At 38.3% G+C, this 27,837-nt stretch overlaps 1 protein-coding gene across 3 annotated transcripts; it reads left to right on the plus strand.

Moving 5' to 3' along the window:
* Nucleotides 1-470: 470 nt before the first annotated feature.
* On the plus strand, nucleotides 471-27,833 carry BIRC2 (baculoviral IAP repeat containing 2). 3 transcript variants are annotated; one of them, XM_009246993.4, is made up of 10 exons: nucleotides 471-2,693; nucleotides 3,915-4,081; nucleotides 5,191-6,061; nucleotides 6,156-6,255; nucleotides 18,125-18,203; nucleotides 18,896-18,944; nucleotides 23,500-23,742; nucleotides 26,657-26,911; nucleotides 27,020-27,061; nucleotides 27,151-27,833. In XM_009246993.4, the coding sequence occupies exons 3-10, from the start codon at nucleotides 5,230-5,232 to the stop codon at nucleotides 27,342-27,344; spliced, it is 1,794 nt and encodes a 597-aa protein (XP_009245268.1). In that variant the 5' UTR covers nucleotides 471-2,693; nucleotides 3,915-4,081; nucleotides 5,191-5,229; the 3' UTR covers nucleotides 27,345-27,833. The 3 variants fall into 3 exon arrangements, with proteins under 3 accessions (XP_009245268.1, XP_063567414.1, XP_063567416.1); XM_063711344.1 differs by lacking the exon at nucleotides 3,915-4,081 and having other exon boundaries at nucleotides 471-2,320; XM_063711346.1 differs by having other exon boundaries at nucleotides 2,691-3,166; nucleotides 3,915-6,061.
* The last annotated feature ends 4 nt before the right edge of the window (nucleotides 27,834-27,837 follow it).

A 27,837-nucleotide genomic window follows, 5' to 3' on the forward strand; every position in this document is an offset into this window, starting at 1 on the left:
AAAACCAAACCAAAACAAACCCATACTAACCAGCTCTGTCCATTGAACAGGTATAGAAACAATCAAACTCATTAACAACACGACAAACATTTTTTGTTTGTTTGTTTGTTGTTCCTTGCAGCGCTAGCTTAAAGGAGACAAACATTCAGTTTATGCTCTTTAAATACCATTTCCCACTAAAGGATCCAGGGCACTTAGGAGTAATGGCTTATTATGGGTATGGAGTAAGAAATACACAAAATGAGCCTGGAAAGCAAAGACTACTAGGAAAGTATCAAAAAGACTCAGGAGCCAACCTGAGTAAACTCTCACAGGCCTAAAATAAAACAACTTGAGCACTAATAGTGGTAATAGCTACAATGGATTACAACTCACCAAACTTCTTTAAATCCCTGGATTCATAATGATGGCTGTTTACTTTTGAGGGTTTTTAAAAAAAATCCAGCAGAGATTTTTAAATAGTATATGGTAGTGATCTAATTTTATTTTCCATTAGAATAACCATTCATTCAGCATTACTTATTGAGTAATTAATCATTTTCTCATTAATACATAATGCCAGTATATCAAATTCCCAAATACATAGATATGGGTCTCTTCTTGGGGCTCTGTATCTCCTTCCTTTAATTGTCCATCTTAGTGCATTTAATAATACAAGACTGTCTCAATTATTATGGCTTTATTGTAACTCATTACCTGGTAGGACAAGACCTTCCAATCTTACTTTTCTTCTTCAAAATTGTTTTAAATACTGTAAATATTTTTTCTACATAAATGTGAAAAACGTTAGAATGGCAACTGCAGCAGACATACATAGCTTATTTTTTTAAGATTAACAGCAACTTTATACTAGCAAAATGAAAAAAATTAACTGAATAAACAGGTAACTGAATTAACTAACTGTAACACTGGACTACAAAGTTATACAAGATTAAAAGTTATGAGGTACTATTTATTATACGTAAATATTACAAATATTTTTTGTTAAAAATATCTAAGGCTTTTGAGTTTTTGAAATGCAAGCTTTCCCCTATACTTAAGTATATTCATTATCTTACTGTTTTGGTCAGGACAAGAACTGAAAAAGAGAAATAATCTTGAGTTCAGAATGAACAATTCTTGCTATATATATTTTCCCACATATGTTAGGAATGTTCTGTAACTTTCCGAGAAATAGTGACTTGAACTAAATACTAAACTACTACCAAGCCCCAGGTGCATTTTTGGAAGTTTTTAGTCATTGGGAGCCATGGCATTTCTTTTCTCTGTATTACAAACTGTTACACTCACTTTCTTTGACTATTAACATTGGAACAGTAGACCTCCTGTTCTGTGACTGACTGGCAGGCAGAAATGACACAGACAGGAAATGGGAAATGGTTCAGGGTCTTGGAATTCCCCCTGGCTCCCTAATTAAGTGGCTTACTATTTGGAAGTTTTTAAAATGTTTGCCCCTTGGGGTTCCCCAGAGAGAAGCAATCATCGGATTCAATGGGCAAAGAGCGTCAACTTCAAAAGTCGTTCGTTGGCTGTCATACCACAAACATTTATTTACTGCATGCCACCATGTCTATGGCACTATTGGGGGAGTATGGCGGGGGGATACAAAAGGTTCAGGACTAGCAAAAGCCAAGGGTTTTTATTTACAAATTTTCTATTACCTAAGCATTAAAAAAAATTGGGCTCCTCTGTGGTTTATGTACAATTATATGTGCATGTACACCAATACACAGGCAGACGTATATATTTCATTTTATTGAAACATTCAGAAAATACTGGGAGTGAAGCCTGACTTGCAATACAGTTCTCTTTGCTGGCAATGAGCATCTGAAATAATGACACTTTTTTCTTTAGTGCATATGCACTGTTTGTCTCCAGAACAGAAAACCAAAAGTTTAAAAACAAGATACTCCAGTTGACATCAAGTCTTCAGAACTATTCATCTGATGCTTCCTACTTTCCAACGTTTCGCTTTTTTCGATTTGCACAGGCAGCTGTTGAACGCTGATGCTACACAAACGGTTACAATTGTTTACTTAAGCAGAAAATGCCACCAGACTGACTCCATCCTCAAAATGCAGTCATCTCGACGGGGGGAGGCATCACACTAGGGCAGCCTTGCCAGGGGCCAGATCATAACCCTGAGGTGACACAGGGTAGGACGCGCAAAACCACCGGCGCCAGGGCGTTTCCGCAGGGTTTCCCAAAAGTCAAACGCAGCGGCTCACGGTTTGCCACGTCCCCCAGGAGAATGGTAGGCACAGAGAGGAAATGTGGAGGGGGCACAAACCGCAAGGTGAAGAAAACGAACACGGAGTTGGTACGGATAGTCCCCGTTCCCCTGAGGGTCGACCCCGTGACTCCCGATGAGCGTCCAGTTGCGCCGGGCGTCCCTGGGCCTCCCAGCGTCTTTCCCGGAGGTTTGTCTCCCCACGGCGGAAAGCACGCTCGGTTCCGCTTTCCGGCCCCAGCCTCCCGGGCGCCCTCGCGCGGCGGCTAACGCTGGTCCTCGGCCGGGCGCGCTGACGTCATCGTGCGTCGGAGTGAGCCCGGATGGGGCGGCGGGCTTCGGGAGCGCTGGGGCTGATCCGAGCCGAGCGGGCCGTATCTCCTTGTCGGCGCCGCTGATTCCCGGCTCTGAGGAGGCCTCTAGGCAGCCGCGCAGCTTCCGTGTTTGCTGCGCCCGCACTGCGGTGAGTGCTGCTCTTTCCGGCCTCGGGCGGTGGGGGGCGGGTGGGGACGCGCGGGCCTGCGGGGGCCCACTTCCCTGATGTGGCGGCCGGGCGAGGAAGGACGGGGCCTGAGGCCCTTCGGCTAAGGGTCGAGGGTCGCTGGGGGCTCTCTGCTTTCTACTCTCGCCACGGTTTTATTGGATTAGGAAGCCCCAACTTCGAGACTTGCAGTCAAAGCGATTTTAAAAATGACTTGTTTTCAAGCCTCCTCTGGCCGCCGCCCACTCTTCTGGCCCTTGGACTTTGACCAAGATGTTTTCTCGCAGTTTTTGCAACGTTTTAAACTTAGCCCTCGGCGTTCTTGTAATGTAATACATTGAAACGAAGATATTTCGGTGGCGGCGATATTTCATATTTCATAGTTGCCACTGCGCTCTGTCATTCCAGTAGTCGTCTGTTGTGTATAGTGAGAAACAACTCTGGGAAATTATTGGGTAAATCCCGTAGTTTCTATTCTTTTCCCTTCCATCCTATCCCCTGCTCAGCTGCAATTTGCGTAAAGAGAATGCAGCAGTGCGGTGCTCGTAGATAAAGATCTTTCATTTAAAGATAGGATATAAGAGCGGGTGTAATTAAAGCAATCATGCCAGTGGTCGTAGTGCCGGAGCCACTGTTTCACAGGCCACTGTGTTAGGTTTTGTTTTCAAGTTGCTTTCTATGGTCTTTGCTTTGAAATTGTAAGGGAATGGCAGAGTTTAAGGGTTTATATTAATGAATTCGTGGTGCATTTTACTGCAGTTTTCCTAGTCGTGGAGAGACTTGATATTACAAACTAACGTTGCTGTCTAATTTCTGCTGTACTGCTGCTGACAGGGTATAGTGGAGTGTCTGTCTTTGTCTTTTTAACCAACGTGCCTTTGCCTCCAGTAGAGTGCCAGAGATACCTTTAGGTCAGAAAAGGAGAGGAGAGCAAAGACAAAATGTTTCCTGTGTGAAAATTTCCATCTGTCTCTAAAGTTGTGCGTTTCAAAGACACGTATAGTTAGTGCTATGGGGAGTATGTTGCATTTACTTAATTAATAGCTTTTTCATTTAGAAAGTTGTGACAGATTGCTGGAATTAAGATGTATTATCTAAAGTGTGAATTATTCTTAGACTTTACTGAATAAATTGAAGGGTATGTAAGTTCTGTTTGGCATGCAAATACAGTTTTCTAAAATACTTTTTGTTTTTTCTTTTCAGATTTACAGTCCTGAAGAATCTCCCTATCCGTATTTTGTCCCCCTGCAGTAATAAATCCCATTATGGAGATCTCGAAACTTTATAAAGGGATATAGTTTGAATTCTATGGAGTGTAATTTTGTGTATGAATTATATTTTTAAAACATTGAAGAGTTTGCAGAAAGAAGGCTAGTAGAGTTGATTACTGATACTTTATGCTAAGCAGTACTTTTTTGGTAATACAATATTTTGTTAGGCGTTTCTGATAACACTAGAAAGGACAAGTTTTATCTTGTGATAAATTGATTAATGTTTACAACATGACTGATAATTATAGCTGAATAGTCCTTAAATGATGAACAGGTTATTTAGTTTTTAAATGCAGTGTAAAAAGTGTACTGTGGAAATTTTATGGCTAAGTTTATGGAGAAAATACCTTCAGTTGATCAAGAATAATAGTGGTATACAAAGTTAGGAAGAAAGTCAACATGATGCTGCAGGAAATGGAAACAAATACAAATGATATTTAACAAAGATAGAGTTTACAGTTTGTGAACTTTAAGCCAAACTCATTTGACATCAAGCACTGTAACAGGCACAGGTTCAACAAAGGTTGTGGGTATTGACTTCCCCAAAAGTTGTCAGCTGAAGTAATATAGCCCACTTAAGTAAATACTATGATGATAAGCTGTGTGAACTTAGCCTTTAAATAGTGTGACCATATGAAGATTTTAATTATTTTTGTTTATTGGAATAAAATGAGATTTTTTGGGATGTCATGTTAAAGTGCTTATGGGGAAAGAAGGCTGCATGTAATTTTTTACCTTGTGGCATAATCAGTAATTGGTCTGTTATTCAGGCTTCATAGCTTGTAACCAAATATAAATAAAAGGCATAATTTAGGTATTCTGTAGTTGCTTAGAATTTTGATAATATAAATCTCTGTGAAGAATCAAGGAGTTTTAACATTTTCAGAAGCGCATCCACCTTTCAGGGCTTTAGGTTAGTATTACTCAAGATTATGAACAAATAGCACTTAGGTTACTTAAAAGAGTTACTACAACCCCAAAGAGTTGTGTTCTAAGTAGTATTTTTGGTAATTCAGAGAGATACTCATCCTACCTGAATATAAACTGAGATAAATCCAGTAAAGAAAGTGTAGTAAATTCTACATAAGAGTCTATCATTGATTTCTTTTTGTGGTAAAAATCTTATTTCATGTGAAGAAATTTCATGTGAATGTTTTAGCTATCAAACAGTACTATCACCTACTCATGCACAAAACTGCCTCCCAAAGACTTTTCCCAGGTCCCTCGTATCAAAACATAAGAGTATAATGGAAGATAGCACGATCTTGTCAGATTGGACAAACAGCAACAAACAAAAAATGAAGTATGACTTTTCCTGTGAACTCTACAGAATGTCTACATATTCAACTTTCCCCGCCGGGGTTCCTGTCTCAGAAAGGAGTCTTGCTCGTGCTGGTTTTTATTATACTGGTGTGAATGACAAGGTCAAATGCTTCTGTTGTGGCCTGATGCTGGATAACTGGAAACTAGGAGACAGTCCTATTCAAAAGCATAAACAGCTATATCCTAGCTGTAGCTTTATTCAGAATCTGGTTTCAGCTAGTCTGGGATCCACCTCTAAGAATACATCTCCAATGAGAAACAGTTTTGCACATTCGTTATCTCCCACCTTGGAACATAGTAGCTTGTTCAGTGGTTCTTACTCCAGCCTTTCTCCAAACCCTCTTAATTCTAGAGCAGTTGAAGACTTCTCTTCATCAAGGACTAACCCCTACAGTTATGCAATGAGTACTGAAGAAGCCAGATTTCTTACGTACCATATGTGGCCATTAACTTTTTTGTCACCATCAGAATTGGCAAGAGCTGGTTTTTATTATATAGGACCTGGAGATAGGGTAGCCTGCTTTGCCTGTGGTGGGAAGCTCAGTAACTGGGAACCAAAGGATGATGCTATGTCAGAACACCGGAGGCATTTTCCCAACTGTCCATTTTTGGAAAATTCTCTAGAAACTCTGAGGTTTAGCATTTCAAATCTGAGCATGCAGACACATGCAGCTCGAATGAGAACATTTATGTACTGGCCATCTAGTGTTCCAGTTCAGCCTGAGCAGCTTGCAAGTGCTGGTTTTTATTATGTGGGTAAGAAGCAAATAACTATACATTTTATCACTTTATTTTAATTTACATATTAGAACATACGTGTTTTCAATGTTTAGTCTTTTTTTTCCTGAAGGTCGCAATGATGATGTCAAATGCTTTTGTTGTGATGGTGGCTTGAGGTGTTGGGAATCTGGAGATGATCCATGGGTAGAACATGCCAAGTGGTTTCCAAGGTAATTGTTTTGAAAAAGGTATTTGTACAAAAAACTCTGTGCTTAAAAAGTAGGCATGCTTACATGATTTTGTTTACATTTAAATTATAACAAAGCCTCTTTTATGCCATTGGGGAATTATCCTTCTAAAAGATCACATTTTAACTTTAATTATTTTGTTGAGAAGTATTCTGCAGTCTTCTGTGTACTTTTGTAAGTCAGTTACAAGTATGACCATACATTTTATTTATTTCCCATCTTCTTTTAAAGAGTACTTAAGAATTACAAAGACATATAAAATAGATTAAAAAGAAGTTAGAAAAAGGTAAGAACAGGAAAACAAGAAGGGACATAGAATGGATGCAGGAATAAGTCAAATGTAAAAATCCATGTATTAAGAGCATATCTTGGACGGGTGCGGTGGCTCACACGTGTAATCCCAGCACTTTGGGAGGCCGAGATAGGTGGATCACCTGAGGTCAGGAGTTTGAGACCAGCCTGACCAAAATGGTGAAACCCCGTATCTACTAAAAGTACAAAAGCTAGCCGGGCGTGGTGGTGCATGGCCGTAGTCCCAGCTTCTCGGGAGGCTGAGACAGGAGAATCGCTTGAGCTCAGGAGGCGGGGGCTACAGTGAGCCAGGATTGTGCCACTGCACTCCAGCCTGGGTAACAGAGCAAGACTCTGTCTCAAAAAAAAAAAAAAAGAAGAAAGCATATCTGACTGCCCATTTTAATTGTAATTATAAATTATTTTTTCTGTACAATTTTCTTTTTTTATCTGTCATTTACCTCCTTTTAGCCACTTTGTCTCTAGCAGTGTCTTTTTTTATTATAGCCTAGAAATAATTTAGGGGCAGTGTTATTAGTAGAAGTAGAATTAAATTGTCTTTGTAATTGAGTAGCTGTGTGAACTTGGATGTTGTTTGTAAAATGAGGAGGGGTTGGCCTAGATAATTTTTTAAAATAGTGATAAAATAGGCCTAACATTTACAATCTTAACCATTTTTTAAGTATATAGTTCTGTGTCATTAAGTACATTCTTAACTGTTCTGCAGTTATAACGCTATCCATCTCCAGAACCTTTGCATCTTCCCAAACTGAAACTGTCTATCCATCAAGTACTAATTCACCATTATCCCTTTCCCCAACATCCTGGCAACCACCATTCTCTTTCTCTTTTTGTTTTTTTTTGAGACGGAGTCTCACTCTGTCACCCAGGCTGGAGAGCAGTGGCGCGATCTCGGCTCACTGCAAGCTCCACCTCTGGGGTTCACGCCATTCTCCTGCCTCAGCCTCCCGAGTAGCTGGGACTACAGGCGCCCGCTGCCATGCCCGGCTAATTTTTTGTACTTTTTAGTAGAGACGGGATTTCACCATGTTAGACAGGATGGTCTCGATCTCCTGACCTCGTGATCCACCCACCTCAGCCTCCCAAAGTGCTGGGATTACAGGCGTGAGCCACCGCACCCCGCCCTTGTTTTTTTTTTTTGAGGTGGAGTCTCACTCTGTCATCCAGGCTGGAGTGCAGTGACACGATCTTGGCTCACTGCAACCTCTACCTCCCAGGTTCAAGCGATTCTCCTGCCTCAGCCTCCTGAGTAGCTGGGATTATAGGTGCCTGCCACCACGCCTGGCTAATTTTTTTGTATTTTTAGTAGAGACAGGGTTTTTAGTAGAGACAGGGTTTCACCATGTTGGCCAGGCTGGTCTTGAACTCCTGACCTCAAGTGATCTGCTCACCTTTGCCTCCAAAAGTGCTGGGATTACAGGCGTGAGCCACCGCCGTCTGCCGCACCATTCTGTTTCTGTCTCTATGGATTTGACTACTCTAGGCATCATATATAAGTGGAATCATACATCATAGATTATGTTTTTACTTGTGAGTGTCTTTCACAATAATGAAGAATCTCTTGAACCCCTTCAGGAAATTTAAAAAGTTTTAGTCGTTTTGTATGATATATGATGAAAAAGAAACTTGAAGTAACAAATACTTTATTATGGATCAGTACATTGTTAAAAGTTGTATTTTAAAGTTATATCATATCAAGATAAATTTTGACTTTTTTACACTGAAAAATGACTAAATTATTAATTATGTTTAAAATTAAAAAGCATGTTTTATCAGACTTTTAAATGACTTAATTATGCTGGGCTCTATGGGATTATATGCATTAATTTGAAATTTAATTCATATTGTGGTATCAAAGACAAAAACAGCTTCCAAATTCCAGTGTTGGAACTGCTACATTTTGTACTTTATAAAACAAAATCAAAATCTTTATTTTTGTAACTTGTGTTTTGTTTTAAATGATTAAGGGAGAAGATGTAGGGGTGCGTTTTGTAAATGCTTCTCTGAAAACAACACATTTCTTTTTTCCTTTTTATTTTTTTGAGACAGTGTCTCATTCCATCACCTATCACTGCTGGAGTGCAGTGGCAAGATGGCAGTTCACTGCAACCTCCACCTCCTGAGTTCAAGCCTTAGCCCCCCGAGTAGCTGGAATTATAGGCACACACCACCACACTCAGTAGTTTTTGTATTTTTGGTAGAGACGGAGTTCCGCTGTGTTGGCCAGCCTGGTCTCAAACGCCTGACCTCAAGTGATCCGCCTGCCTTGGCCTCCCAAAGTGCTGGGCTTACAGGCATGAGCCACTGAGCCCAGCCCACATTTCAACTGGGAATAATCTTTAATCTCAGTAAATCCATCACCTTATGTAGTAATTTTTTTTTTTTTTTTTTTTTTTTTTTTTGGTGAGAACTCTTAAAAGATGCTCTTTCGCAAATTTCAGGTATAAGGTCCAGTATTATTAGCTATAGTCACCGTGTGCTGTACGTTAGATCCTCAGAAAGTTTGTGTTCTTTGACCAACATCTTCCCATTTTACCCACCCCCTTATCCCTGGCAACCAGGATTCTACTCTCTGTTTCTATGAGTTTGGATACCATACAGTATAGTTGTCCCTTGCTATGCTTGGAGGACTGGTTCTAGGACCCCCATGTATACCAAAATTCGCACATACTGAAGTCTGGAAGTTGACTCTGCAGAACCTGTGCATCCAAAATTCAGCCCTCCAAATATGTGGGTTTCACATCTGCAAATGTGATCTGCATTTGGTTGAGAAAAATCTGCGTGTAAGTGGACACGTGCAGTTCAAACCTGTGTTGTTGAAGGGCCAGTTGTATTTGTCTTTCTCTGGCATATTTCATTTGGCATAATGCCTTCCAGGTTCATACATGTTGCAGATGGCAGGATTTTATTTTATTTTATTTATTTTGAGATGGAGTCTCACTCTGTCATCCAGGCTGGAGTGCAGTGGCACCATCTAGGCTCACTGCAATCTCTACCTCCTGGCTTCAAGCGATTCTGCTGCCTCAGCCTCTTGAGTAGCTGGCATTATAGGCACCTGCCGTCATGCCCGGCTAATTACTCTGTTTTTGTAGAGATGGGGTTTCACCATGTTGGCCAGGCTGGTCTCAAACTCCTGATCTCAAGTGATCCACCCCGAGTGGATGGGATTATAGGCGTGAACCACCACGCCCGGCCAGGCTTATCCCCCATTCATCCCTTAGTAGACACTGAAGTTGTTTCCATGTAGCTGCTTGAACATGGGAGTAGAGATATCTCTGAGATACTGATTTCATTTCCTTCAGATATGTACACAGAAGTGGGATTGCTAGATCATATGCTAATTCTATTTTAGTTTTTTGAGCAACCTCTATACTGTTTTCCATAATGACTACTAAATTACCAACAATGGTCAAGGATTCCCTTTTCTTCACATCTTTGCCAACATTTGTTATTTCTTGTCTCTGATAATAAGGCATCATTACAGGTGGGAGGTGATATTTCATTTTGGTTTTAATTTGCATTTCCCTGATGATCGGTGATGTTGAACACCTTTTCACGTACCTGTTGGCCATTTGTATATCTTTGGGAAAATTTCTATTCAGGTCCTTTGCCCGTTTTTTAACCTGAATTATTTGGTTTTTTTTTTTTTTTTTTTTTTTGCTATTGAGTTGTATAAGTTCCTTATATATTTTAGATACTAACTCCTTATCAAATGTATAATTTGCAAATATTTTCTCCCATTCTGTAGGTTGCCTTTTTATTTTGTTGATTGTTTCCTTTGCTGAGCAGAAGCTTTTTAGCTTGATGTAGTCCCAGTTTATTTTTGTTTTGGTTGCCTGTGCTTTTGGTGTCATATCCAAAACATTATTGCCAAGACCAGTGCCAAGGAGCTTTTTAGCCTACATTTTCTTTAAGGAATTTTATGGTTTCTGGATTTATGTTTAGTCTTTAATCCGTTTCTAGTTAATTTTTGTAGGTGGTGTAAGATAGAGGTCTGGTTTTATTGTTTTACATGTGGATATCCAGTTTTCCCAACACCGTTTGTTAAAGAGACATCATTTCAACATTGTGTGTTTTTTGTGCCCTTGTCAAAGATTAATTGATTGTATATGTGGCTTTATTTCTGGGCTTTCTGTTCTGTTGGTGTATGTCTGTTTTTATGCTAGTATCATATTGTTTTGATTACTATAGCTTTGTAATATAGCTTGAAATTAGGAAGTATGATGCCTCCAGTTGTTTTTTTTGTTTGTTTTTTCTCAAGATTGCTTAGGCTATTCTGGGCCTGAAGTTCCATACAAATTTTATGATTGGTTTTTCTATTTCTGTGATAAAAAAGTCATTGGAATTTTGATAGGGATTATATTGAATCTGTAGAATGTTATGGGTAGTATGAACATTTTAACAATATTCTTTTAATTTAAGAACACAAGATTGTTTAAAAATTTATTTCTGTCATTTTCAGTTTCCTTTATCAGTGTCATATGTTTTTCATTGTGTTTCTCTTTTACCTCCTTGGTTAAATTTATTCCTAAGTATTTTATTGTTTTGGTGCTATTTGTACGTGGGATTACTTTCTTGAGTTCTCTTTCAGATAGTTCATTTTTAGTATTGACTTTTGTAAGTTGGTTTTGTATCCTGCAACTTCTGGATGGTTTATTAGTTTTAACTGTTTTTAGTGGCATCTTTAGGGTTTTCTATATATATAAGATTATGTCGTCTGCAAACAGAGACAGTTTGACTTCTTCCAGTCTGATTTGGATGCCTTTTTCTTTTTCTTGCTTAATTGCTCTGGCTAACCCTTCCAGTATTATATTGAATAGACGTGGCAAGAGTAAGCACCCTTGTCCCATTCCTCATGTTAGTGGAAAAGCTGAAAGCTTTTTTTTTTGAGATGGAGTCTTGCTCTGTCACCCAGGCTAGAATGCAGTGGCGCAATCTCAGCTCACTGCAACCTCCACCTCCTGAGTTCAAGTGATTCTCCTGCACCAGCCTCCCGAGTAGCTGGGATTACAGGTGTGTGCTACTGCACCCAGCTAAGCTGGTCTCCAACTCCTGACCTCGTGATCCACCCGCCTCAGTCTCCCAAATTGCTGGAATTAGAGGTGTGAGCCACCGCGCCTGGCCAGCTTTCAGGTTTTCATTATTGAGTATGATGTTAACTGTGCACTTGCCATTTATGGTCCTTATGTTGAGGTATATTCCTTCTATAGCTAAATTGGTGAGAATTTTTATCCTGAAAGGGTGTTGAATTTTGTCAAATGCTTTTTCTGTGTCTGTTGAGATGATTTTATTATTATTATTATTATTATTTATTTATTATTTTTTTTTTTGAGATGGAGTGTTGCTCTGTCGCCCAGGCTGGAGTGTAGTGGTGCAATCTCAGTTCACTGCAACCTCTGCCTCCTGGGTTCAAGTGATTTTCCTGCCTCAGCCTCCCGAGTAGGTGGGACTACAGGTGCATGCCACCACACCCACCTAATTTTTGTGTTTTTAGTAGAGATGGGGTTTCACCAGGCTGGTCTCAAACTCCTGACCTCAGGTGATCCACCCACCTTGGCCTCCCAAACTGCTGGGATTACAGGCGTGAGCCACTGCACCCGGCTGGTTATATGATTTTTATCCTTCATTTTGTCAATGTGTGGTATCACATTTATTGATTTGCATATGTCATACCATCCTTGCATCTCAAGGATAAATCTCACTTGATATATGATTCTTCTAGTATGCTGCTGAATTCAGTTTGCTAGTATTTGTTGAGGATTTTTGGATCTGTGCTCATTGGGGCTATTGGCTTGTAATTTTCTTTTCTTGTGTTGTCCTGGTCTGGCTTTGGTATCAGAGTAATGCTTGGCTTCATAAAATGAGTTTGGAAGTATTCCCTCCTCCTCCCCCCCTACTCCTTCTTCCCTCCCTCTTCCTCCTTCTTCCTCTTCCTCTCTTTTCTTTCTTCTTCCTCCTTCCTTCTTTCCTTCTCCTCCTCCTCTTCCTTCTTCTTCTCCTCCTCCTCTCTTCTTCTTTCTTCCTTCTTTCTTCTTCTTGATAGAATTGTGCTATGAAGTCGTCTGTTCCTGGGCTTTTTCTTTGTCAGAAGAGTTACGACTACTGATTCAATCTCCTTACTAGTTATAAGTCTTTTCAGATCTTCTATTTCTTCCTTATTTTAGTCTTGGTAAATTACAAGTTTCTAGGAATGCATCCATTTCTTCTAGGTTATACAGTTTTTTGGTGAGTAATTGTTCATGGTAGTCTCTTATGATCATTTGCATTTCCTTGTTATCAATGGTAACATCTCTTGGTTTTGATTTTATTTTCGTCTTCCTTTTTACTAGTCAAGCTAAAGCTTTGTTGATTTTACTTATCTTTTCAAAATCCAGCTCTTAGTTTTAGTGATCTTTTCTATTGTTTTTGTAGTCTCTATTTCATGAGATTTTGTTATTTCCTTCTGCTAACTTTTTCTAGTTCCTTTAGATGTAAAATTACGGTGTTTATTTAAGATTTTTTTAAATGTAGGCGATTATTGCTATAAACCTTTTAGAACTGCATTTGTTCTATACATTTTGCTGTGTCACATTTCAATTTTATTATTTCTTGAGATTTTTTAAAATTTTCTTTTTGATTTCTTCTTTGACCCATTGATTATTCAGGAGTATTTTGTTCAATTTCCACATAGTTGTCAGCTTTCCAACTTTCATTCTGTTATTGATTTCTGGTTACATACCATTGTGGTCTGAAAAGATACTTGATAGGATTTCAGTCTTCCTCAGTTTGTTGAGTCTTGTTTTGTGACCTGCTGCATGATCTACCCTGGATAATTTTTCATGTGTGCTTAAGAAGAATGTGTGTTATCTGCTGTTTGATGGAATGTTCTGTATAAAGGTTGAGTATCCCTAATCCAAAAATCCAAAATCCAAAATGTTCCAAAATTTAAAACCTTTTGAGTACCAACATGATGCTCAAAGGAAATGCTCTTTGGAACATTTTTGGTTTTGCATTTTTGGATTAGGGATGCTCAGCTGGTAAACATAAGGCAGGTATTCCCAAATCCAAAAAAATCTAAAATTCAAAACACTTCTAGTCCCAAGCATTTCAGATAAGGAATATTCAACCTGTATGTATGTTAGGTCCATTAGATCCAATGTATAGTTGAAGTCCAATATTTCCTTACTGATTTTCTGTCTGGATGACCCATCCATTATTGAAAGTAGGATTTTTGAAGTCTTCTACTATGATTGTGTTACTATCTATTAATGTCTTCAGATCTGTTAATATTTTCTCTATATATTTAGGTGGTCTGATGTTGGGTACATATATATATTTACAGATACTATATCGTCTTGTGGAATTGGTCCCTTTCTCATTATATAATTACTTTCTCTGACTCTTTTTATAGATTTCAATGTAAAGTCTGCCCTATCTGATAAAACTATAGCTTCCTCTGCTCTCTTTTGGTTTCCATTTGCATGGAATATCTTTTTTCCTATACCCATGCATGTGCTTAAAGGTGAATTGAGTCTCTTGTAGACAACCTGTAGTTGAATCTTGTTTTCTTTATCCATTCAGCTGCTCTTTATCTTTTGATAGGAGAATTTAGCCCATTTACATTCAAGGTAATTATTGATGGGTAAAGACTACTGTCATTTTGTAATTGTTTTCTGATTGTTTGGCAGATTGTTTATTTCTTCCTCTCTTGCTGTCTTCCCTTGTGTTTAGATGATTTTCTGTGGTGGTATGCTTTGATTCCTTTGTATCTTTTGTGCATCTACTATTGGTTTCTACTTTGTGGCTATCATGAGGTTTACATAGAACATCTTATAGTAGTCTGTTTCAAGCACTAACAACTTAATTTCAATTGCATTAAAAAACTATACTCTTACTCAGACCCTCCTGCACATATTTTATGTTTTTGATGTCATTATTTGCATCATTTTATATTGTGTATTCATGAAAAAATTATTGAAGCTATAGTTATTTTTAATACTTTTTTAAAAAACCTGTATTTTAGAATTAAGTAATTTACACATGACCATTACAAATTTAGAATATTCTTAATTTGATTATATATTTATCTTACCAGTAAGTTTCATACTTTCATATGTTTCCATGTTTCTAATTAGTGTCCATTCGTTTCAGCTTGAAGAACTCTTCAGCGTTTCTTGTAAGGCGCATCTAGTGGTGATAAACTCCCTCAGCTTTTGTTTGTCTGGGACTGTTTTTATCTCTTTCATTTCTGAAGGACAGCTTTGCTGGGATACATATTCTTGTCTGGCAGTTTTTTCTTTCAGCACTTTGAATATATCATCCAACTCTCTCCTGGCCTACAAGGTTTTTGCAGAGAAATCCGCTTGTGGTATTATAGGGATTCCCTTGTAGAAGATGAGTTTCTTTTCTGTTACAGTTTTAAAATGCTCTTTCATCTTCTGTTTTGCCAGTTTCATTATAATGTGTGTCAGTGAAGTCTTCTTTGGGTTGAATCTTTATGGGGTCCTATGAACTTCCTGTACCTGGACATCTTATCTTTCCCTAGATTTATGAAGTTTTCAGCATTTTTTTTTTTTAATCAGCTTTCTGCCCTTCGTCTCTTTTCCTTCTTGAATTCTTGGGTTTGTTTTTCATTTTCTTGGATTTTTTTTAGATGGTGTCTTGTTTTGTCACCCAGGCTGGAGTGCAGTGGCATGATCTCAGCTCACTGCAACTTCCACCTCCCAGGTTCAAGCGATTCTCCTGCCTCAGCCTCCCACATAGCTGGGACTACAGGTGTGTACCACCATGCCCAGCTAATTTTTGTATTTTTAGTAGAGACGGGATTTTACCATGTTGGCCAGGCTGGTCTTGAACCCCTGACTTCATGTGATCCACCTGCCTCAACCTTCCAAAGTGCTGGATTACAGGTGTGAGCCATCGTGCCTGGCCTTGAATTCTTAAAATGCAAATATTGTTTTCTTGATGGTGTCCTATAATTCAGGTAGGCTTTCTCCACTATTCTTTTTTTTTCTTTTTTTCTCCTCTGACTAGATAATTTCAAATGATCTGCCTTTGAGTTCACAGGTTCTTCTGCTTGATCAGGTCTGCTATTGATGCTCTCTATTGCATTTTTTGTTGTTATGTTTTTCAGCTCCCGAATTTGTTTCTTTTTATTATTCCTATCTCTGTGTTGAATTTCTCATTTGTTTGTATATTTTTTTTTATTTCATTATCTGTGTTCTTTTGTAGCTCACTGAGTTTGCTTGAAACAATTATTTTGAATTCTTTATCTGTTAGTTCATAGATCTCCATTTCTTTGTCGGTGATTACTGGAAAATTACTGTGTTTCTTTGGTAATGTCATGTTTCTTTTTTTTTTTTTTTTCTTTCTGTTTCTTGTGTTGTTATCTGTGTATTTGATGGAAGAATTACTTCTATACATTATAGATGAGTGTTTTTTTTTTTTTTTTTTGGTGGGCAAAGACGTTTGCCTGTGGCTGAGGGTGAGGGTGAGGGCGCCAGCCAGTAGGTGTGGTGGTTCTGGCTCTGTGAAAGGCCCAGCATTGTGAACTCCATGCAGCTCCATTAGCCCAGATTATCGTCAGTGAGGATTGCAGGGGTCCTCAACATCCAAGGCTGCAGGTATCCATACCAGCAGCAAGGCTTTTTTTGGTCTATAGTGGCAGAGGCTGCTGGGGACCTCTTCATCACTTTTTCTCCCATGGGAGACATTGTGGCCAAGGGGATTCTTCCTGGCACAGGTTCTGGCTTCGGGCTTGTTGTGTTGGTGGAGGTGGCAGCACTGATGTCTCTGATGGCGTGGACACCTGTGGAGCAGCTACAGAGCCAGAGTTTGGAGTGCAAGCGTCTGCAGAAAGACAGTGGGTCTGGGGTTCAGGATGTTGACTAGCCTGCAGCAGTGGTGCTTCTAGTGCCTCAGATGTGGGTGCACATAGAGCAGCCTTTGAGTTGGGTGCGGAGTGCAGGTGTGCAGAGCAGCCAGAGAGCTGGGATCTGGAGACTGTGTGATGAGAGCAGCCACAGAGCAAAGGTCTTACATGAAGGTACACGTGAAGCAGCTGTGGCTCTGGGGTCTGGGGCATATGTGGGGGTGAGGGGCTGCACTGTCTCTGGGCAGTGCAAGAGCTACTTTTTTTCAGGATGAGGAGTGCAGTAGTGTCTCCCTCTCCAGGGGGTTCACAGCAGCAATGGGTGCTGGTTACCTTAATGGTGAAAGCTGTCAGTGTCCTCTGCAAAGTAGGCTACTGGGGTTGGCATCGATGAACACTATAGGGTCCTTCACTGTGAAACCTGCAGGAAGTCTGTGGCTATCTTGAGGGTTATTGGAGGTCTCCAGGGACCTGCTGTGGGGAGGAGCCTAGCAGTCTGCCACTGAGGACTGTAATGGCACTCACCACATGACTGATACAGATAGCCTTCACCCCTTGTTCTTAGCCATCTCCAGATGTCTCTGCTAAGCAGATCTCCCAGCAGTCCTTTCTGTGTGGTTATTCTCCTTTTTTTTTTTTCCCACTGTATTGCTGTAGGCTGATTGGGCTAGTGAGTTCTTCCAGAGCTGTATTTGTTTGTGGATAGCTGTCTCTTTGTTGTTTTTTGTGGGTGGAAGAAGGCTGATGTCTCCTAGTCTGCTGTCTTGCTGATGTCACTCTTGCAAACTTTCTTTGAGTCTGTGGCTTTTCATTTCTTTAACATTGTCTTTTGAAGAGCAATGTTTTCAATTTTGATGATGTCCATTTATCAGTTTTATCTTTTGTGGAATATGTTTTTGGTCTTTTGTCTAATAATTCTTTACCCAATGTAAAGACAAATAAAGACAAGGCTTTTTCCTAGAAGTTTTATTGTTTTTGGTTTTATATTTAGGTATATGATCCATTTTTACTATTTTTGCATATAATACGGGCATAGGTCAGTGTTCCTTTTTTTTAACATATGAATATTCTGTTGTATGGTATCATTTATTGAAGAAACAAAAGGAATAGAATGGATATAGATGGTATGTGAAGTTCTTGGAACATCTTTGAGAAGCTCTATCAGTTTAAAAACAAATATTTGAGAAACACTGTCATATTATATATAGATAAAAATATTTGATTCCGTATTTTTTGGAGGGAAGGTAGTGGATTGTGGCTCAAATGTAATGGAAGAGTGAACATTGAAGAAAAATGAGCAGTTATGGTATTGTGAAAGATCACATTTTAGGAATACTGAGTTAATAGTATCTGAAACTGTTAAGTAGTTCACTTTAAGCACAAAATAAATTGTGTATAATAGTGTTCTTCAGGAGTCAACTTGTTCCCCTTTGTAGGTGCAGACGCTTTTCTTTTTGTTGTTGTGTTAATGGATTGAATTAGAAAATACCGTGATATATAACACACAGAAAGATGTATATTGTTTTATGATAATTTTGTTCCTGTTAGATATGTATGTGTTCTGGGTTGTGACGTAAAGTGTTTTTACTATGGAGTACAATGAGAGATTTGAAAGCCATTTTTCTAGAATGATCAGGTTATATTTGATATGAAACAATTTTAAAAAATAATTTTCCTCATATGTTTTAGGTGTGAGTTCTTGATACGAATGAAAGGCCAAGAGTTTGTTGATGAGATTCAAGGTAGATATCCTCATCTTCTTGAACAGGTAAATACATTTTTAAAATTAACAACATTGAATTCTGCTTTATAATAACAAAAATATTATTAGGTTGGTATGAAAGTAATCATGATTTTTGCCATTGAAAGTCATGGCCAAAACTGTGATCACTTTTGTACCAACCTATATTAGAAGTTATGCTTATTTCTCTTTTATTAATTGTAGGTACATACTTTCATCCATGTTAATGACACCTTTGATTTTCACTATTGTAACCAACTTGATTTTTGAGGGCTTTTTAAAAAAGATTGTGTTTTTGTTTTTACTGTTTTGAAAAATCATTTATGCTGCCACTGTACAAATTTGTGATGGGATTGGAGAAGGATCTTTAGTGTCTCTTTGCTGTTTTCCAGAAAAAGAAACAAAAAATAACTTGTTAGGAGCTGAGACCCTTTGAGAGTAACCCAGTTAAAATCTTATTTTCCAAATGAAATGAGAAACCACTGATACATTTTTCTACTTTCCTGAAACTAGAGAAATACTTGAATTCTAATTTGGGATAACATGAAATTTAAGGAAATCTATGTGATTATGGTAAAAGAAAGCAAAGCAAAGGTCGTAAATCACTCAGTTCTCAAAAGAATATATACATTTACTTAAAGTAAACTTATTTTAGTGTTGTTCTTTTCAGATATTGGGGATATCTGCTTTTACCTATTAACTTTTCTCTTGTTTCATAGCTGTTGTCAACTTCAGATACCACTGGAGAAGAAAATGCTGACCCACCAAGTATGTATGAGATAATTTTAAGTATAGAGTGTAAATTTTTGTAAGAATTTTAGGAATAGGCTGGGTGCAGTGGCTCATGCCTGTAATCCCAACACTTTGAGAGGCCAAGGTTGGCGGATCACCTGAGGTCAGGAGTTTGAGACAAGCCTGGCCAACATAGTAAAACTCCGTCTACTAAAAATACAAAAATTAGCCGGGTGTGATATGCCTGTAGTCTCAGCTGCTCGGGAGGCTGAGGCAGGAGAATTGCTTGAACCCAGGAGGTGGAGGTTGCAGTGAACTGAGATTATGCCATTGCACTCCAGCCTGGGCGACAGAGCGGAACTGCGTCTCCAAAAAAAAAGGTAGGAATGAAAGTATGTATTTTTTAAAAGAGTTTCTGAAGCCATAGGGAAAAATACTGGGAAGTCAGCTAATAAATATTATATATATATAGAGAGAGAGAGAGTGTAATGACACTGTAGAGGACCCTAAAAGTGTACTAGTTTTTGTTCTAGTGCTATACTTACCACTTTTAGTGCTGACATCCCAACTGGAGAAATGAGACATAAGCAAAAGAAAAACAAAAAATAACTCAAAGCAATGCCAAATAAGTGGTGCAAATAATAAACGCTCCAGAAAAGAAAAGTTTGCTGTGAGCTAGCATGATTTGGAAAACGTCAGTTCACATATGATTCAAGAATTGGACTAGATGTTAGGTATTTAAGTCAGGTATGTTGTATTTCAGTGCAAGGGCAGGAAATAGTATAGCTTTTGATTAGAGCTTAATGTTAGCCACATCTGTCAGTTTATGTAATATACATATGGTGTCTAAAATGGCTAAGGTAATAATCCACTGTTTTATGTGCCAGTCACATCTACAAAGGGCCATTCTGTTTGTGGCACAGCATTTCAAGAAAGATATTGGCGGATTTGTTAACTGGACCAGAGAAAGGTGACCAAGATGTATGAGTCTTAGAAACCATGGCTCAGGAGGATTGGATGAAGGATTTGGTAGTATTTGACTGGAAAATAGGAAGGAGAGTACTGGAAAATAGGAAGGAGAGTACCTGGGTACATGACAACCATCTCCTGTGTAATGGACCTAGAAAAGATAGATAGCAGTGTGGGCTGTTCTTAAAATTTATAACCACTGCTATTAAGTAGGCTGCCTTGCAGTTCTACCATAGGTCCTAATAAAATCACTTTGTCAATCTTTAAAATGACTGTTTCTTGTTTTCTCTCTTGATAATTTTCTAACACTCTCTTCGCACCTTACTTCAGTTTATAACCTTGCTTCCCTAAGAAAACAGAATCCAGAAGAGAGCTGCTTTATTGCCTCACCAGCAAAACCACTAGGCTACATAATTTATCCTTGTATTTTTCTTTCTGTTTGTTCATAAAAGATGAATTGTCCTTGCCCTTTTCTAAGGCCAATACTTCTACTTGTCCTCTGTATTCCATCCCCTCCTGTCAACTTAAGAAAGTTACTTTGGCAGTGACATACCCTTTCTCTCGAGTCTTCAATTTTTCCACCTCTCCTGAATCATTCATGTTAGCATATAAACATAATGTACTTTTGCTAATCCTAGGAAAACTTCCATGAACCAATGTCCCCATTCAGCTATTACCTTATTACTCTGCTTCCCTTTACAACAAAATACCTAGGAAGATTTATCTATGCTTACTCTGTTTTACTTCCTCACCTTTCATTCTTTAACTTGTTCTACTAGAAACTGTTCTTGTCATGGTAACCAAGGACTGCCGTGTTAGCAAATCCACTACTTGACCTGTTAATTAGCATTTGATAATCATTGGGTGCTTTGTCTTTGTTTTTTCTTTTTTTGAAACAATGTCTGACTTTGTCACCCAGGCTGTAGTGTGGTTAGGTGCCATCATGGCTCACTGCAGCCTTAACTTCCCTGGTTCAGGTGATTCTCTCACCTCAGCCTCCCGAGTAGCTGGGACTACAGGCATGCACCACCACATTCAGCTAAGAGTGTGTGTGTGTGTGTGTGTGTGTGTGTGTGTCTGTGTGTGTTTGTAGATACAGGGTTTCACCATGTTGCCCAGGCTGGTCTCAAAGTCTTGAGCTTAAGCAATCTGCCTGCCTCGGCCTCCCATAGTGCTGGGATTACAGGCATGAGCCACTGCACTTGGTCTCATCTTTCTTAAGACACATTTTTTGCTTGACTTATCAGACCCCATACTCTTGGTTTTCTATTTCCCTGGTTGGTCCTGAACAATTTCCTTTGTTGGCTGCTCCTTTTTCAAACTTTAAAATGTTGGAGTACCCCTCATAGCTTAGCTTAAATTTATTTCTCCATTTCCTGAGCCCCAAGCTGGAATGTCCAGCTAACTGTTTAAATCTCTACTTGGCTATAACAGACATCGTAGAGTTAATATGATCAAACCAGAAATTTTCTCCCCCATTCATCCCTCAGATTTGTTCTTTCTTTGGTCTTCCCCATCTCAGTTAATGGTACTTATTTCTTAGCGTTAAAAGTTGGCTCAAGTTAGGCATCATCTCTGATTCCTCTCCTTCCTTTAGTTTGTATATTTAATCTATTAGAAGTCTTCATTTCTGTCTTCATAACATATGCCAAATCTGACTACATCTCACCATCTCCACCACTGTTTTTTTTTTTTGAGATGGAGTCTTGCTCTGTCACCCAGGCTGGAGTGCAGTGGCGAGATTTTGGATCACTGCAAGCTCCGCCTCCCGGATTCACACCATTCTCTTGCCTCAGCCTCCCGGATAGCTGGGACTACAGGCGCCCACCACCACGCCCAGCTAATTTTTTTTTTTTTTTTAGCAGAGACAGGGTTTCACTGTGTTAGCCAGGATGGTCTCGATCTCCTGACCTCATGATCTGCCCGCCTCGGCCTCCCAAAGTGCTGGAATCACAGGCGTGAGCCACTGTGCCCGGCCCTCCACCACTATTAACCTAATCCAAACTACCGTCATCTGTGTCTAACATCCTAACAAGTCTTCCTGATTCCAGTTTACCCCATTAAAGTACATCTCCACTGAGCTGCCAGAGTCATCTTCTGAAAACACAAGTCAAGTTTTATCAGTTGCTTGCTTGAAACACTCCTAGAATATTCTACCAAACTTAGAATAAAATATGAACTCTTAGGAAGGCTCTGCTTATCTGGGCATTGTTCTCCTTTTTTTACCTTCTACCACCTTCTTTCTGTTTCTTGATCATGTCAAGCTTTTCCCTCAATTTAAGGCTTTTACACTTGCTATTCTCTTTGCTTAGAAGACTTCTTTGAGATATTTCCATAGCTCACTCCTTTTTCCCCCCAGTATTAATAATTGTACATGTAATAGATGTATACATTCTTCATAAGGGAAAGAAAAAGAACTAAATGCTGTTGGCAATGCCAAATTCCCCTCTGATGCTTACATACAGTTTTGTTTCTAATTTCTAACACCCAGAGCTCAGTAGCGTGGGCTAGGTATATACCAGTTTAGTTCATTTGTATATTTTTAAATTTTTTCACAGTAGTCCAGCATATATTGCATTTTATTTATCCATTCCCTATTGAGAGCTATTCCTGTTATTTTCTGTTTTTTTTTCCTGCTGTAAATATTGCTGTAATGATCCTCTAATGTGTCTCTTATCTTGAACATTAAGTATTTCCTTAAGGCATGCACTTAAAAGTGAAATAGAGCTCATTCCTTGTTACTTAAGTCTTTGTTCTGCTGCCATTTATTCGGACACGGATTCCACACGTGTTTGAACAAGAGAGCACATTGTTGACATTGTATATTTATAGTTTATTATAAGTTTCCAGAAGATGGCAGTAGTGTCTTGAAGAATTATGTCTTTTTGTATTTTTTCATAAAAGTATCATATGGGCTAGCATTGACTCTTAGCAGAAAATGCTTCCCTGACTACCCTATCTAAAATGACTTCCTATTTCCTGGTTTCTTTTAATGACCTTACACTACTTTTTTCTTCAGAGCATCTGTCACTGTCTAAAATCATATTGCCTTAATTACTTCTGAAGCCATACTTTTTCACTACATCTTCTGGGTGAACTGATCTTCTGTTTTACTATACTTCCCATTTTTGTTTATGTTATTCTCTCTACCTCAGCTATCCTCTTGTCTAGACCCTGTCCATCCTTCAAGTCCAAACTCTAATGCCACTTTTCCATGAAGTCTTTGTGATTTCCCCCCACTTTCCTGGCTGGAGAAGATTATTTCTCACTTCTAAGTTCGTATAGCATATTGGTTTCCAGAAATGACTGTACATCAGAATCATTTGGGAAATATTCAAAAGATACAGATTCCTAATTCTTATCCTTAGAGAATCTTTCATTAAGTAGGTCTAGGATGTAGGCAGAGAGGTGGGTTTTGTAAAAAGTATAGCATATTAATTATATTCTCATTTGACCATTATGAAGTTCAAACTTTTATTGGAGTTATAGGTAATTGATGCATATAGCTCGTCTCCTTTACCAGAATATGAGAGTAAAGGATTAGTAAAGATTGTGCCAGGATACTTTTTTCCATAGGTTTATGTTTGTGGAATTTAATATTAGCATGTTTCTTTTCAAATAGTTATTCATTTTGGACCTGGAGAAAGTTCTTCAGAAGATGCTGTCATGATGAATACACCTGTGGTTAAATCTGCCCTGGAAATGGGCTTTAATAGAGACCTGGTGAAACAAACAGTTCAAAGTAAAATCCTGACAACTGGAGAGAACTACAAAACAGTTAATGATATTGTATCAGCACTTCTTAATGCTGAAGATGAAAAAAGAGAAGAGGAGAAGGAAAAACAAGCTGAAGAAATGGCATCAGGTATTTGGGGATGTTAGTCACCTGCATTATTTCTCAATGGAGCTCTTAGGACTATCTCACATGTTACAGGACAACATGCTTGTTTCACATCCACTAACTGCTAGTAGCAGTCCTCCAGTCATTTCAAAACCATCCCTCCTTTTCTACCCCTCTCAATTGCTTCTAGTTGAGAACCATTGACTGCAGCTTTTTTCTATACATTTATTTTCGGATGAGGTTCTCTGATTTATGCCAATCAGAGAATTTTAGCATAATAAGCTCTTTCTTGAGCTGTATTCCATTTCTTTCTCATACATAACAAATTTAAATTGTTTTGAAAAAGCAGGATGTTAAAGTTGGATGCAGGTCTTTTTTCAACCTGTTTTTTTTTTTTAAGTTTCTGCAAATCATATTTTTAATATGATATTTTACTCCCTAATCCTTGCTAAGTGATCCTCATACAAAAAATAGAACTTACAATGAAATTCTGGGGCTTGATAAGAACGACCTGCCCAATCCAAGGATAAGAGGAAGACTGATTTTTGTATTCATCCAGATAGTATTAAGTCTCGGCTCCTCAAAACAAGTATTTTGAGTAATCATTTATTCCTTCAATAAATATTTATTGAGCATGAGCACCAGTGCCAAATACTGTGCCTAATCATAGTGGTTGCTCTCAAGGAGTATATACACTAGCTGGTGAGACTAGTGTGCAAAAAGACAGGGTTAAAGGGCCAGCAGAGAGGCAAAGGTTGCATATGTATTGGAATATTGGGTTGGAAGACGCTTTCTTTTTAAGCTTGTAAGTAAAGACAGGAATAACTTAAGAGTGCCTTATTGCATGACCATGTAGCAAAATATTTGAAGTCTGGATTTCTACATTGAAACAGATTTGTGTTTAAATTCCAGCTCCAGGCTGGGTGCGGTGGCTCACGCCTGTAATCCCAGCACTTTGGGAGGCCGAGATGGGCGATCACAAGGTCAGGAAATTGAGACCATCCTGGCCAACACGGTGAAACCCCGTCTCGACTAAAAATACAAAAAATTAGCTGGGCGTGGTGGCGGATGCCTGTAGTCCCAGCTATTCGGGAGGCTGAGGCAGGAGAATGGCGTGAACCCGGGAGGCAGAGCTTGCAGTGAGCCGAGATCGTGCCCTTGTACTCCAGCCTGGGCGACAGAGCCAGACTCCATCTCAAAAAAAAAAAAAAAAAAAAAAATTCCGGTTCTATCAGTTACTAGCTTGGCTATTTATTCAACCAGACGTTGGCTTTCTTATCTGTAAAATGGGGATAATAATAGTATGACTCCCATAGGGTTGCTGTAGGAATTAAATGAGATATTGCAAATGAAACACTTTAACACAGCTCCTAGCACATCAATTTTTTTTTTTTTTTTTTTTTTTTTTAACCATTGGGTAGATTGACTTGGGAAGTGGGAGGGACTTGGTGAAAGAAAGGACCTAAGAAAAGTCAATTTAAGGATTGTTAAGTAGTAATGAAATCCAACTAAGGTTATATGAAATCACGGTCACCTTAGATTTATGACTTTCTCATACTTTGTATGGGTCGGAAAATAGTATTGAATTACAGATTTGGCAGTGTTAACGGGGGAAAGGCCAAGCAAGTAATACGGAAGATGAGTTAAGGGTGCTAATATAGAGAACTTCATTGAAACACCTGACTGCTACCTAGATTAGAATAGGAGGTTTGAAGCAAAGCCAGGAGACAGCTCTTGTGCAAGTAGAATTGGGAATGACATGGAGATCTTGAAAAGGTGAAGAACAAATTTGTTAGCAGTGAGAGGAATTATTTAGGTAGAAGAAAAAGTTGTCACAGAATGGAATTTTATAGTTTTGAGATTAATAGAGCAGTTCACTTCTAGAGAGATGTAAAAGGGGAAAGAAGATAGACTTCTGTTTTTATAATTTATTTCTCATTAAACTGGTACTTTGTAGGGATGTACTTTTTAAATTTTTTTGAAAGTCTGAAAATAGACAATTAAATTTTATAATGATTCAGATACCAAAAGAAGGAACTACCATATTCCATAAATATAAATTAACTATGGAGTTTTATGTGATGTGATATTAAAGGAAAAACATTGGCTTTTTAAAAAAAGGTCAGGCTTGATTCTTAGGTAGTTTTTTTTAATTGCTAGAAACATAGACATTTATAAAATAATAATGGTAGTTAACTATGTACCACATATTGTGCCAGATGCTTTACATGTATTATTCAATCCTTACAACTCTGAGGAAGGTACCGTTATGTGTATTTTACAGAGGAGGAAACTGAGGTGTATGGGGAAGGATGAGGACACATGGCTAGTGAGTGGGCCTAGCCAACACTGGAACCTAGGTCTGTTTTGACTTGACAACTCAAACCCTACAATGCTACAATACTGCGTCTTAAGTATGGGGTGTTGAAAAGAACACTGGTCTAGGATGCCTGGTTCTGCAGCTTATTCTTTCTGTGATCTTAGGCCACTCATTCTTTTCTGAGTCTTTTTTCTCCCTATGTAAAAATGAGAGGCAGTAATACTTGTCTTGTTTAATTGACAGGATCGCTGTATCAAATGAGACAAATTACTATGAAAGTGCTTACAAAAGTAAAGTGATATAATGGAAATATAAGTCAGTATTATATATGGTGGGGGGAAATTTTTACTATCTTCTACAAATCTCTTACTTGCAACAAAATAAAGTAAAAGCGGAGTTCTAGGACATGTAAATATATAGACTTAAAAATTAAAGAAACAGAGACTTCCTCTGGAAGTTTTCCAGACAACAAACTTTCAAATGCAAACAAGTTACTTTGTTCTTTTTTGAACTTTATTTAGTGCCTAAATTGTTTGTAGGGTTGGTTATTAGTGACTATATGAGTATAGTTAAAGGAGTTTAAAATCTAATGGATTTCTTTTTCTTTTTTTAATGAAGATGATTTGTCATTAATTCGGAAGAATAGAATGGCTCTCTTTCAACAATTGACGTGTGTGCTTCCTATCCTGGATAATCTTTTAAAGGCCAATGTAATTAATAAACAGGAACATGATATTATTAAACAAAAAACACAGATACCTTTACAAGCGAGAGAACTGATTGATACCATTTTGGTTAAAGGAAATGCTGCGGCCAACATCTTCAAAAACTGTCTAAAAGAAATTGACTCTACACTGTATAAGAACTTATTTGGTGAGTTTGTTGGGAAAATTATTTTAGAAATTCTTAGGACTGGCCAGGTGTGGTGGCTCAGTTTTGTATTTAGTAGAGTGATGATTTTTATATGTTTTCTTTCCTCAGTGGATAAGAATATGAAGTATATTCCAACAGAAGATGTTTCAGGTAAAACAAAGATTTAAAACCAACATGAACTATTACCCTTTTTTTAATGAAGTGGAAACAATTTCACTAAAGTTATTTTTTGTTATTAGGTCTGTCACTGGAAGAACAATTGAGGAGATTGCAAGAAGAACGAACTTGTAAAGTGTGTATGGACAAAGAAGTTTCTATTGTATTTATTCCTTGTGGTCATCTGGTAGTATGCCAGGAATGTGCCCCATCTCTAAGAAAATGCCCTATTTGCAGGGGTATAATCAAGGGTACTGTTCGTACATTTCTCTCTTAAAGAAAAATGGTCTATATTTTAACCTGCATAAAAAGGTCTTTAAAATATTGTTGAACACTTGAAGCCGTCTAAAGTAAAAAGGGAATTATGAGTTTTTCAATTAGTAACATTCATGTTCTAGTCTGCTTTGGTACTAATAATCTTGTTTCTGAAAAGATGGTATCATATATTTAATCTTTATCTGTTTATTTACAAGGGAAGATTTATGTTTGGTGAACTATATTAGTATGTATGTGTGGACCTAAGGGAGTAGTATCACTGCTTGTTATGTATCATTTCAGGAGTTACTGGATTTGGTGTTCTTTCAGAAAGCTTTGAATACTAAATTACAGTGTAGAAAAGAACTGGAAACCAGGAACTCTGGAGTTCATCAGAGTTGTGGTGCCGAATTGTCTTTGGTGCTTTTCACTTGTGTTTTAAAATAAGGATTTTTCTCTTATTTCTCCCCCTAGTTTGTGAGAAACATCTCAATAAAGTGCTTTAAAAAGATTGT

The sequence above is a fragment of the Pongo abelii genome, chromosome 9 (genome assembly GCF_028885655.2).
Source record: "Pongo abelii isolate AG06213 chromosome 9, NHGRI_mPonAbe1-v2.0_pri, whole genome shotgun sequence".
In the NCBI taxonomy this organism is placed as follows: Eukaryota; Metazoa; Chordata; class Mammalia; order Primates; family Hominidae; genus Pongo; species Pongo abelii.

Excerpts from the sequence above, each read along its gene's own strand:
- BIRC2 (XM_063711344.1), top strand. The coding sequence starts at position 2,252 with ATGGTAGGCACAGAGAGGAAATGTGGAGGGGGCACAAACCGCAAGGTG. Across the intron at positions 6,062-6,155 it reads TGCTGGTTTTTATTATGTGG|GTCGCAATGATGATGTCAAA; the intron begins GTAAGAAGCAAA and ends TTTTTCCTGAAG. Across the intron at positions 18,204-18,895 it reads ATCCTCATCTTCTTGAACAG|CTGTTGTCAACTTCAGATAC; the intron begins GTAAATACATTT and ends CTTGTTTCATAG.